Source organism: Loxodonta africana, chromosome 16 (genome assembly GCF_030014295.1).
Source record: "Loxodonta africana isolate mLoxAfr1 chromosome 16, mLoxAfr1.hap2, whole genome shotgun sequence".
NCBI lineage: Eukaryota > Metazoa > Chordata > Mammalia > Proboscidea > Elephantidae > Loxodonta > Loxodonta africana.
Genome location: NC_087357.1, coordinates 59,466,346 through 59,480,225, shown reverse-complemented (window position 1 = coordinate 59,480,225; position 13,880 = coordinate 59,466,346). Strand labels below are relative to the sequence as shown.

General features: G+C 36.1%; 1 protein-coding gene across 1 annotated transcript in view; it reads right to left on the bottom strand.

Moving 5' to 3' along the window:
- The window catches only part of CABCOCO1 (ciliary associated calcium binding coiled-coil 1), a 109,523-nt gene extending 96,573 nt beyond the window's left edge, over window positions 1-12,950 (bottom strand). Inside the window, exons 1-3 of the mRNA XM_023546980.2 lie at window positions 11,868-12,950; window positions 6,309-6,453; window positions 2,119-2,191 (exon numbers count right to left, since the gene is read on the bottom strand). Of these exons, the coding sequence (XP_023402748.1) occupies window positions 2,119-2,191; window positions 6,309-6,453; window positions 11,868-11,937 (288 nt within the window). The 5' untranslated portion in view covers window positions 11,938-12,950. The remainder of the gene's footprint in view (window positions 1-2,118; window positions 2,192-6,308; window positions 6,454-11,867) is intronic.
- Window positions 12,951-13,880: the final 930 nt, after the last annotated feature.

The window sequence follows — 13,880 nt, the reverse complement described above, 5'->3', positions numbered from 1 at the left end:
GAAGACCCTCAACGAGGTGGATTGACACAGTGGCTGTAACAATGAGCTCAAGCGTAACAACGATTGTAAGGATGGCGCAGGACCAGGCAGTGTTTCGTTCTGTTGTGTGTGGGGTCGCTATGAGTCGGAACCGACTCGACGGCACCTAAGAACAAGGTAATGTAGCTTCCTAAGGAAGCCCTGGTGATGTAGTGGTTAAGAGCCACGACTGCTAACCAAAAGTTTGGCAGTTTGAATCTACCAAGCCCTCCTTGGAAACCCTATGGGGCAGTTCTACTCTGTCCTACAGGGTCACTATGAGTCAGAATCGACTCGACAGCAACGGCTTTTAAAGTGGTTGAGAACCTATGCTGTTAGTTGCCGTCAAGTTGGCTCTGACTAACGGTGACCCTATGTACACAGAACCTATGCTGTTGTTGTTAGGTGCGGTTAATTCAGTTCCAACTCATAGTGACCCTACAGGACAGAGTAGAACTGCCCCATAGGGTTTCCAAGGAGCAGTGGGTGGATCTGAACTGCCAACCTTTTGGTTGGCAAGCAGCCCAACGTTTCACCACCAGGACTCCCTAGAACCTATAGGAGCACTTTTTATGACATCTTTAGACTCCTTAAGATGTTCTCCTACCCAGTATTTATTTCTAGTAATTACAAATACACAATCATGTGTCAAGGCTGTTCAAAAATGTCTCAAGGTAGAGGCCATTCATTATACATCTGCTGATAGTTATAGATAATGTAGCCTCCTAAAGTAGTTCTGTTCTATCCTATAGGGTCACTATGAGTCAGAATTGACTCGACATCAACAGGTTTTTTTGGGTTTTAAAGTAGTTAAGAACCTGTGCTGTTAGTCGCCATTGAATTGGCTCTGGCTAACAACGGAGATCCTATGTGCATAAAACCTATGTTATTGCTGTTAGGTGCATTTGAGTCAGCTCTGACTCATAGCGACCCTATAGGACAGAGAACTGCCCCATGGGGTTTCCAAGGAGCAGCTGGTGGATTTGAACTGCTGACCCTTTGGTTAGTAGCTGATCGCTTAACCACTACACTACCAGGGCTCCACAGAACCTATAAAAACCAAAAAAACCAAACCCAGTGCCGTCAAGTTGATTCCAACTCATAGCGACCCTATAGAACAGAGTAGAACTGCCCCACAGAGTTTCCAAGGAGCACCAGGAGGATTCGAACTGCTGACCCTTTGGTTAGCAGCCATAGTTCTTAACCACTACCCCACCGGGGTTTCCATAGAACCTATACCCAGAACCCAGTGCCATCGAACCTATATAGAACCTATAGGGACACTTCTTATGGCATCCTTAGACTCCTTAAGATATTCTCATACACAGTATTTACTTCTAATAATTACAAATACACAATCATGTGTGGAGGCTGTTCAAAAATGTCTCAAGGTAGAGAGCATTTATTGTATATCTGCTGCTCTATGCACGGCTACTGGATCACTTACATAGTATCAGTTGAGAGGCATTATACTATATGTTGTTAGAAAAACAGAAGATGATCCTTGTGTTCAAGAAAATTACAGCTGAGGTGCATCAACTGTATCATTACAGAGCCGTATGAGATAGTTCACACATGTATGCTTATTGGTATGGTAAGAGTCACCTCAATCGATCAGGAAGAGATCAGCTAGAATAAAATCATAGAATGTGACTAGAGTCTGCCCAAACCCTTCATTTGAGATGTGATAAAATCAATGAGATGCTTCACTGAGGAAGTGGGGTTTGAATTAGGCCTTAAACAACGAGTAGACTGAAAATAAACGTGAAATTAGAAGAGATTCAGCTAATTAATTTATCTTACTTTTCCTGATTTTATTGGTATGGAGACACACATATTCTATCCAATTGAGCTTTGTCAAATAATCCGTAAATACATAAAGTACATGTGATTAACAATGCTTTTAATGCCAAAGATAGCTTATTTTCTTAATCCAAAGCTCATTTTGTCTGATTATTCTTTTTGTAAATTACTGGTTGGTTATATTAACACTTGAGTAATCTTGACAAGAAGTTGCTTTAAGCAGTTAAAGATCCAGAGGCTGGTCGGCATGCACTGAGTGATTCAGCTTAACTGGTTCCATCTAGATAAACTACTCACCTTCGTTCCTATCACAATGTCTTCCCTGGTGGAATAGAACAGATATTCATATAGCTTGTAGTGTTGAAATAAGCTGAAATACAAAATAAATGTGCAACTCTGGTAAATTTATTTCAGAGAAAAAGCAAATATGTTAGGATATTTATTAAAGGAAACTTACTCAAGTTGACCAAGCCAAAGACATTAAATACAAATATAGAGTTAGCCACCTCCTTTATTCCAAAGGAAATTGTCCAAAAATGCTAAGAAAGTAAAGGTTTTTTTTTAATGTTAAAAATATACCACGGTACTTAAAAAATAAAATCCATCTGTGGTGGGTGAATGGGTTTGGGATAAGGGAGCAATGAGATTGCCTCTTGAGTTTTCCTGGCTTAAAATCAAATAATGCCCCATCCCTACATAACACTAAACCTCACATTATTTTTCATGTTTTGCTCCAAACGGGAGTCGATTTCTTCTGGTATGAATGACATGAATTCTATATTTTACTTCCATATCAGTTACTTCCTCTCCATTTAGTAAACATTAATCCAGATTAAATTAATCTCCAACGGCATCTGCAAAGTGATGCAAGATGAACTGAAATTCATTTAGAAAAGCCCAATTGTCCTGAAAAATATTAAATCACAAACAGAGGGGGAGGAGTAAGAGAAGGCTGGTGATATGCTCCTTAAAGGTCACAGCCATGAAAACCCAATGGAGTGCCATTCTACTCTGAAACACATGGGGTGACCATGAGTCAGAACCAACAACGACTGGCTTGGCTATCAATGACCTCCTCTCACATTCCTAAACTGTATCAATTAAATTAATCTCTAATAACACCTGAAAAGTGATGCAAGATGAAATGAAACCCATTTAGAAAATGACTGATTTTCCCGCAAAATATTAGGTCACAAACAGAGGGGAGCAATTAATTTAAGAAAGATAATTTTTTCAGTTTCTATCCCGAAAACTAGGTGATCAACTACAGAAAAGCCAAAGGAGGTCTTTAAAACAAATATTTTTTAGTACATTGAAAGATTTCAGAAATGTATAATTGGGAGTTTGAAATTTACTGAAAGGCTGACTTCTAATATCCTGTTTGTGATAATATTTGAATTTTTCTAATTCTCTTCCTGCTGGCTGGGAAAATTAATAGACTCATATAATATAGCAAAATGCCCAAGAACAAAAAAATAGACTTAGTGGTTTCTCTTTCAGTCTGGTGCCTTTTGCTATTAAAGAAAATTGATTTTAATATAACCGAGAAATTAACATTTACAAAATGTAGCTACTGAGCATGTATAATAATGGCTTCTCCTGAATGCTGTAATGGATCAAAGTTTCAATTCATTTGAAATCAGTGAAGAAATCCTCAGGCAGCTGGGTCTCTTTGAGTTATATTAGCAGTTGATCTCACTACTAACACTATCCATTAAAAAGCGATGGGTGTGTGCAGGCTCAGTCATGGTATTTCTTTTGGAGGGAAAAACCCTTGAATGTTCAAATTACTCATCAACATTCAGAAAACTAACTTACCTTTTCACATCCCTTTGATTTGTGGACTAGAAAGTATGTCAAGATTAGTGAAGTTTGATATTTTCAATGCAGCAAAATAAATTCAAACCTTCCTTCTCTTATACTGGCTACCTAGAGAACGCTTTAAGATCAAAAGCCCTACCTTGGCAATAACTGATTTTGAATAGAAAATATTAAAGATTGCATTTTGAAAATAGCTTGGCTTTCTCTCAGTGAGCTAGCGTAAGATTTTCTTTTCTCTTGTGTCACACAAAGAGCTTAATTCGTAAAACGTCCTTTCTGCAATTTTGTAATCTTTCAGTTTTATATCCCTCATTGCTTATGGGAATGAGATCATTCCACGCCAAAAGGGAAACTGACTTCCTACAACGAAAATAACATGCATGACTTGGATGCAGTGGTCAAAGATGCAGAGCTGGGGGCAAAGTGGGGACTAGGGTGAGATGAGGGAAACACCTTAGGAGGTAGCTCATCTCAGGCTCTGGGCAAGGCACCTCCCTTGCCTCGCGCTAGTCCGCTTTGCACTGACTAAAGCTCCTAGACTGTTTGGTCAAATATCTAGTCTTAGGCCTAAATGGAGGAAAGAATACCCTGACTAAAAACAGGTCAAGCCATCTGGCTCCATGCCAGGAAGTATAATGCCTTGCTGTGCACAGAGGGGCAGAGCTGACTTTTTGTTTTGGGCATATGCCTGTACATATTACTTTCACTTAATGCCCAGAAAATAAGTAGATGACACAATGACAGACATGTACCCAGACCAGATATATATCCAAATGATGCTTTGTATTAAAAAGTTATAGTCATATTTATATTTGTATATGTTATACATTCACATGTACAAATGTGTATATTGTACATGCACAAGTAGGTTTGTCAGTACTTAGAGCAATGGGGGTGAAGGTGAGGAAGTTTGGCATTGGTTTTTTTCAAATTGCAGAAATGTGACCAAATATATATTTTTTAAGAGTATCAGATGAAATTTCAATTTTATTGTCAGTTAAGTTTCATGTGCTATGGGTCATGTTTTAAAACCTGCTCTTCCTAAATTGACTAGGGTGAACTTAATATCAAGTTAAACTGAAGCATGCTTATATTTCCAATAATTGAATTAGCTTTATATTTATAAAACTCTATTGCAGTCATCAAAATGGAAACAATTATATGATTTAGTGGTATCACTAAGCTCACATTTGTGGACCTATGAGGGATTCTTGACAGGTGTTGTAGGACAGCACATTTTCCTTTACAGAGCTTCAGCATCAACCCCAGCTATCCTACTAACTGACATCGTCTCCTAAAGTAACCATTTTTTGAAAGAAAACGTCAAGAACATTTCCCAGAAGGATGAAATGAAAGGGAAAAGAGCTGCCATCCTTCACTGTCTAGAAGGTGCCATTGCCGTGCCTGTACGGCTTGTACTGCTATGGTTAACTATCAGTTCCCGTGCCCACTATAACCTCCTCGGCTTAGAGCTCAGCTGTAAAAATGTGTTCTGCAAGAGAACCTGGCAGCTTCACACAGAGAGAGAAGGGAAAGAAGAATGTTCGACAAGGGTGCAGAGCAGAATTCCTCTTGCCCAGTGATTCTGAAATCCTGAGGGGCAGAAAGGCCTTGCGGACCAGGTTCTCCCCCAATTCTAGATTTCTGCACTCCTCCCTCTCCAGGTGCCTTGCCTTCTTACTGTAATTGACATGAAGAAAAATGTGGCTTTTGGTGAGAGAGACACATTAGGAGGTATATTAAGAAATCATATTATATCAAATGCCATTATATAAAAATATATATTACATCATATGCTGCTATTAATTCATGCCGGAAACAAGTGTACAAACTTTATCGTATTAAACATTTTAATGTTTAAAAAGCTTCCAGACTCAGCCAGGATCCCTTGCCAAGCATATCATGAGTATGTGTGTCAAGAATGTCATTCAGCATCCTTTATTTTAGAATTTTAAAATTTGAAAGTAGAAAACACTAGAGTTTATAGTGTAAGAAATATAAAGATATTATTCCATAGAAGTTTTTATTTAGGCAAAAGAAAGATTTTTACCTACTCTAGTTTAAATATTTGCAAGCTATAAAAATGTCCCCTTGGTGAGATTCATGAGTCTAATCTGGCCATGTGACAGATTATACAAAAAGACATTTCTTTGTTCAACAATGAAGAATCACTGCAATAAAAAAATACTTTTCCTCCATCCACCATCAATTTCTAAGCAGAAAGGAAAACTTAATGAGTTTAATTGGCTAATACAACAAAATATTCCAGGGCATGCAATAAATTTAAGGAAGGACATTCATAAATCTCTTCAATTTTTTAATAAAAATCATTTAAAACAAACTTTTAAATGGAAATGAAGGTTGGTCTTTAAAATATAAAATTTTGATGTTAAGGTCAGCTAAATCACTGTATCTAAAATATAGAGTCTATAGTAACTGAGTGATAGAATCTGTTGAAAACATTTTCCTTGCCTTGTTTTAAGAATGCAAAGTTAGTCAAAATGTTCAATGCCCTGACTTTTATTTACTAGATGGAGTGGCTGTTGTTGTTAATTACTGTATAAATTCTGTAAATGTCTGACATTATAAAAGTAAAACAGTTTTATTTATTAGACATTTCCTAGAAGATATGAAATGAAACAAATGCTGCTGAAAAAAATCCATACCTGATTTTTAAGTAATCAATGACAGCATTGGCTTGTGTTACATCAAAGATATTCCATTCTTGATTTTTTCCTAAATGGGGTGGTCCAATTTCAGCCATAACTTCTCCCAGCCATTTTATGCTATCTTCTAAGGACATATGTAGTGCTGAAATAAAATGCATGGAAATTATTATTTTGATAGATGTTTTCAGAAGAAAATAATCCCAGACACATTTAATGTGCAAAAATTTACTTCAGTATTTGCAAGGACAAATGGTAAAACTTGTTTCTTCATGAAATAGTTAATACCTACTTTTTAAGGAAAAACAATAACAGCTGACAAGCCCAACAATTGTAAATTACTGTGATGCTATACAATTGTCTCAAGAGTTTGTTTCCATTTTCAAATGAAATAAAAAATCTATCTAAAGATCATTTCAAAGTGAAAAGGAAATTTTTCTGATAGAATAAGAACATATCTGAAAATGACAAAAAATTGTTCGGCTTAGCTGGTGAGCAAAGCTGAGAGTTGGTTCAATCATTGTAGACAGGGGAGCTGAACTTAGTGCTGAAAATGTAAATGGATGGATTCAGCCAACACCTGGCATTAGCTGAGTGTTACCATGTGGGATTTTGAGCCTGAGGAATTTTCAGTAGAAGCCAGAAATAGGGTTTTTTTTTTTTTTTTTTTTATGTAAGATATCAAGGTTGTTTTCTTTTCCACAACTATAGACTTATTACTCATGTAAACTGTTTCTCAGCTACATGCCCCGTGGTGACGGTAAAAGCCAGAAGAAACTCTAAGAGTAACAGGACTTCACCATCATTATCAAAATTAAACTGTTTAATGATTCTAGTCTATTCTTTTATAGCTAAAACAACAAAAACAAAATACTAAAACCAAACCAGAACAAAAAGCCGACCAAACAAACAAAACTATCTTCTTTGAAAAGAGAGCAACATTGATTTGCCTAAGAGGAGAGGATTAGGTTTGGGGGAGGCCGAGAGTGGGAGGTAGGGAGTTGTAAGGGCTCTAGAGAAAGTGAGGCTGTATTGGCTGCCTGAAGGAAAGACACCACCGTGAGATGTTGGCTGGAAGCCTGCATGAGTGTTAGGGGGAATTTGGATTTGATGTTCAATGTGAATTCCATTCACCAGATATCAAACAAACCTCTGTCTCTCTTAAGAAACCATCAGGAAAATTTCCACTTCTTGCAAATGGAGTGGATCTTCTTTCCGGGTATGTAGAAAAGTTCTGAGAACATAGGCTGATTCCTAGACCCAGTCACCTCTGAGTTACACAGCACTCTTTCTGTCTGTGATGCAAATGCTATACCCCAAACACCAAAATTACTAATAAAATGATGGTAATTTAAATTTTAGGAAAGATATGATAAACTCTAACTTGTAATTCATTTAGTCTAGATTCTTTTCTACTTGTTGTTGTGTACTGTCGCGTTGATTCCAACTCATGATGGAGTAGAACTGCCCCCATAGGGTTCTATTTGTAGGAATTAGAAAGACAGATAAAACTATATAATAATTAAAATCTAGTTTAGTGAATTACAATTGGCCCATTTCTCATAGCCTCCCTCCAGATAGTCTTTAGGTATGTCAGATACACTGAATTATTGCTGGATGACTACCCTTTCCTACATCGTTCTAAGTGGAGCCCAATTACTGTATCATGTTTCTTTTTCCATCATAAACTTCTTTTCAAAAGAGTAGGAGTAATTTCAGAAATAAAAAAATCTGCTGGATAAAAGCAATTCACAAATGAATGGATTAAAAATCTGAATCATTTTGTTAATAAAATGGTATTAATTAGAGATGCAGTCAAAAAATAATTTCTTAGATAACTGACTATAATTCTCAAACACAAAAATACATTTACATGTCTATTTTCTTATGTTGGAATATGGCTGACTTTAAAAATGTTTTCCTATGTCTGATGTCTTTATAATGGCTTTAAAAACTAGGAAGGTTATTTCATTTATCTAACTGAAATATTTGCTCTTTTAAAAATCACATTTAGTAATGTAATTAAAACATGAAAGATTAAATCACTTAAATAGTAAGGGCTGTTAGAAATAAAATTTATCTTTGAAAAAATTTGGGGTAATGTAAGAACACACGAGACTTAGAATTAGTTGGGAGACTTAGACTGGTATCTCATAACTGCCATTTACTAGCTACGTGACCTGAGTCTCATTTTCCTTATCTGTAAAATGAGAATAACATGTGTTTTCAAAATCATAGTGCTGTTGTGATGATCAAACAAGAAATGAATATGAGTCTCTTTGTAAACTGAAAAGATATATATGCTAGTAAATTACATGTATATTTGTTTTGTAGTGCTTTCTAGGATTCAGCCCAGCACCAAAATTTGGTGTAATAGTTAGGAGGATGGGCTTTGACTAACTGGGGTTGACCTGTGTGACATTAAGGAGTTATTTAACTTCCTCTGAATCTCACTTATTTTTATCATTTAAAAAATGGGGAGAATAATAGAGCTATTTCCTAAAGCTGTGTGTAAACTAAGACAATATTTATAAGACAATTGGCATCATGGCTGGCAGAAGTTGAGCTTCTGTAAATGTCACCTATAATAATTATTATTATTATTCCTATTTTGGGGAGAAAAACCCAATTCAGCATTATAGAAACTACTAAAAGTATTCTATGGTTACTTACTAAGATTCTTATTATATACAGGGCCATCTAAACCCATGAACCTCGACAAAGGCCAAATATCCAGTCTATCTAATAGCCTACATCTTATTTTTGGTCAGGCCCTGGAAAAACTAGACCCCAAAATGTGAATTGCTAAGATAACTCTACAAATCCTACGCTCCAGAATTCTTTGGTTTGATCCAATTTGATTCCAGGTAGGTTGTCTGCAGAGTACCTTATTGATATGGCACAAGTTTGAGGCAAGGATCAGAAACCGAGTTAGAATAAAATGTAGTTCCTATACTAAATTTTTATTAATAATGGTAGACCAGCCTACAGTTAACAGCCCAGACTGTTCTTCAGTGCGTTTTCTATGAAGATGTTGCTGGACTGGAATACTCACTGGGTACTCAGGATTCTATTACCACTTTATACCGCCTTCCTTGGCACACTTGGCTAAGATTATTTTGTCTCCTGGTGATGACTATATCCTTGCTAACTCTGAAAGATTTAAGGGGATTTTTTTTTTTCTCCCAGAATGGAAAATCTAGATTTCTTGCTTTTTTTTTTCTGGTTAGCTTCTACATATGTACTTTCACTCTCTCATAGTTTAGGAGTAGCTGGGTGGATTCAGCTCAAGTTTTAAAAATTAGTTTTTGAATTGATATCAGCAATATCAAGTTTCACCTAAAATAAATATTTTGAGACAGTTACAAGTTATGGAAAACATTTAAAAAGGAAATATCTTCTCAAATTTGGTATGTGAGATTTATGAAAAATTTTTCATTTTCCTTTATTCTCTTTCTAGTTTGTGAATGCTTAGCTCAGAGGTTGCAAATGCTTGGAACTGTCCATAGCATATAACTTGCTCTTAAAATTTAAGTTTTCACAGGTGATATATTCATATGGCTTAAAACAGATATAAAGATATATTGTGAAAATATTTCTTCCAATGTCTGTTTCCCATGTACCCAGTTCCCAAGACTCATCCCTATAGGTAATTTTGATTATTCGTTTTTTCTGTATTCTTCCAGAGTTTCTTTGTTTATAACAAACAGAAACATACACACTAAAACCTGTGAACGCTGGTATCTGTGTAAGGTAGAAATCCGTTGAGAAGGAAAACTCAAATATTTTCCACTAAGAGAGAGCGACAGAAAAGTGGTAAGACTGCAAAAGTGGAAAACTTTTGGGACTCAGAAAAACAAGGCAGTCCCGTCGAGTTCTGACTCTTACAAGTTTCATTGTATAAATGCTTATTTTTCTCTTTTATAAACAAAAGCACCATTTATATACCCTGGTTTACTCATATAACAATAAACCCAGATTTTCCCATACGACACACAGAAAGCTTCCTCATCTTTCCATTTTTATGGCTGTATAGTTTTCCACTTTAGGTATGGACCAATACTTACTTTTATTTTAGAATACTTTTAGATTTTCAGAAATGTTGCAAGACTATTCTAGAGAAAAAAAATTCTAGAGAGTTCCCATTTATCCAGCACACAGTTTCTCCAATTGTTAACATTACTATGGTGCATTTGTCACAACTAACAAACAAATACTGATACATTATTTTTACCTAAAGTTCTTAGTTTATTCAGATTTCTGTAGTTTTTATCTAAGGCCCTTTCTCTGTCCCAGGATCCCATCTAGGATACTACATTACGTTTAGTCATCATGTCTTCTTAGGCTCCACTAGACTATGATACTTCCTCAGACATTCCTTGTTTTTGGTGACCTTGATAGTTGTGAGGAGTAGTGGTCAAGTATTTTGAGAAATGTCATGGAATTTATACTATGATACATATGACATCATACTGGTGTCTCCGACTGATGTTTCTTATCTTTTGCATTTACAAACATTTCTGTAACTAATAAGTTTGCAAATATGTTAGGTTACATGTGTGCAAGTCTATGTTTAGGACAAATTCCCAGAAGTGGAATTGCTGGGTCAAAGGGACTATACCTTTGTAAATTGCATAGATATCTGTTAAGCTACATGCCCCTCCCCAAAACAAAATCTACCGCCACTGAGTCAAGTCCAACTCATAGTGACCCCACAGGGTTTCTAAGACTATAAATCTCTACGGAAGCAGACTGCTACAGCTTTCTCCTGCAGTGCCATGGTGGTTTCCAACAGGCAACGTTTCAGTTAGCAGTCAAGTGCTTTAACCACTGGGCCACCAGGGCTCCTAACCTATACTCCACAGGGTTTTTTTCCAATTTATAATTCCATCAGCAATATATGAGGATACCTTCTTTCTTACAGTTTTGACAACGGTTTTGTCAATTTAATATGTGACAAACGACATTGCCATGTAGTTTTAATTTGCATTTTTCTTATCGTGATATTAGGTTGAGCTTGTTCATTCGCTGAAGAGCCATTTACATTTCTTCGGCCATGTCCTTGGTGTAGTTCTTTATTGAACTGTAGGTCTTTTTCTTTACAGTTTCTACATTTTCTCTTTTGATATTGACCAAAGTGCCTCCTCTCATTGGTCATTCTGAGCTACCCAATATTAGACATAAAATGAGATAGAAACAATTCAAATAATGAAAAATACCTAAATAAATCTGAACTACTTGACAGCCCTTTTTGGGTGAGGGGTGGGGATTGGAAGGCACTGACAGGACCTTAAATGAAATGAAAATATTTTTTGCAAATTAATTATTTAACAAGACTGCAGTCTTGTTAAGTATTATTTGAAGTTTAAGAACTCAGTGAAGATATGAACTGTATCTCTGCTATACCTAGGAAAGAAACATAATTTTCATTGACAAGATTACAATAAAACTAGGAATTTTTGCTGAAGAACATAATTTATAGTGGACCAAATGTCCTATAGTGTCGACAGCACTGGGTAAATGCCATTTTCTTAAAAAGAAGAAAAAGAATGTACTTACTTTTAAGATTATGAAGTAACATATCTAGCAAAGTCATAAATTTTGAGTACTGAATAACAGAAAAGTTCATTCCTTTAGCCCACAAAAATCCAGATACATAATAATCCAGTAGAATAGCTTCCTTTAAACAAGTTTGAAGATTTTTGAAATTCAAAAACTCTTCCAATTTTCTGTAACAAAAAGGGAAATCTAGATATTAAAATAAAATTAAATACCAAACAGCTCCTTTTCTAAAAGTTTTAAAAACTTAAATTTTTTTCTTGAATGAAGGTTCTGAAATGCCGATAATGTAAAAATAAACTCAAACCAAACCAGCTGCTGTCGACACGATTCCGACTCATTGCGACCTCAAACCCCATGTGTTTCAGAGTAGAACTGGGCTCCACAGGGTTTTCAGTGGCTGTAACATTTTTGCAGTAGATCTCAGGCCTTCTGAGGTGTCCCTGGGTGGGTTCAAACCTCCAATTTTTCAGTTAGTAGCCCAGTGCTTACCCATTGGAGGTACCCAGGGGCTCCTGATCTAAAACATAGCCATCATTATATCCAAATCTGTAAGTCCAAAATAATACTCAAGGGTGAAACACAGAGAGAGAGAAAGAAAGTAAACTTAAAGCCACCACCGGAGGCAGCTGTTTCATCAATTCCTTACTCTTCTTGATCTTTTTGCAAAAATTCCTAAAAGTAGGGTTGTTGGGTTATATTTGATATGGTGAAATACATTGTTAAACTTCCCTCCAGAAATGCAGTGCCAAGTTAGTCTTCCATCAACATCATAAAAACAGGTCTATTTCTCCATACCCCAATCTAGTTTGGCTTTTGTCAGTTAATTTTACTATCCATTAATCTGATAGGAAAAAATACTATCTTGTGCCTTTCTTTACTTGTTAGTTAGATTTGAATCCCTTTAAATGTCCTTCTCTACTGGCTGTTTTTTATTCCTTATTGATTGTCATGGATTGAATTATGTCCCCCCAAAATTCATGTGTGTATTAACTTGGTTAGGCCATGATTCCCAGTATTCTGTGGTTGTCTTCCATTTTGTGATTGTAATTTTACATTAAAGAGGATTAGGGTGGAATTGTAACACCCTTACCAGATCACATGCCTGAGCCAATGTAAAGGGAGTTTCCCTGGGGTGTGGCCAGCACCATCTTTTATCTCTTAAGATAAAGGGAAAGGGAAGCTAGTAGAGAGGGGGGACCTCATACCACCAAGAAAACAGCACCCGGAGCAGAGCATGTCCTTTGGACCTGAGGTTCCTGTGCTGAGATGCTCCCAGGCCAAGGGAAGATTGATGACAAAGATCTTCCTCCAGAGCCAACAGAGAAACAAACCATTCCCTTGGAGGTGTCACCCTGAATTTGGACTTGTAGCCTACTAGGCAGTGAGAGAATAAATTTCTCTTTGTTAAAGCCATCCACTTGTGGTATTTCTGTTTTAGCAGCATTAGATAACTAAGACATTGATTTATAACAGCCTTTTGCATAGTTAGAGATATTAATCCTTTATATTTATGATACAGTTTTTTTAAAAAAAAATCATTTTGTTATCTGACACTCAATTTTATTTATGATGAGAGAAGCAAATTAGGTTACTTTTTTTTCCTCATTTACACCCGTATTTTTGTTGACATGTTCTGGAATAATTGGTTCAGTCTATTATTATTATATGAGACTTTATTTTAATTTTAAATGAGTCCCATGCTTACTACCAGGCCTTTTATATCACAGTTTCTCATTGGCAGTTTCTTTGTTTTAAATTCACCAATGAACTGATTCATCTTTCTGCTGTGTTATGAGTCCATTTTTCAATAAGACCACATGGCTGCTCTGTTTTCTGAGTCATCACATATATTACCAGTTTTATTGCCATTAATTGTACCCCTGAGGAGTCTGTACATAGACTAAGAGGCAGTCGCTCGAAAAGAACAAGGGGATACTCTGTGGTTTAAAATCAGGAAAGGTGTGCATCAGGATTATATCCTTTCACTATATTTATTCAATCTGTATGCTG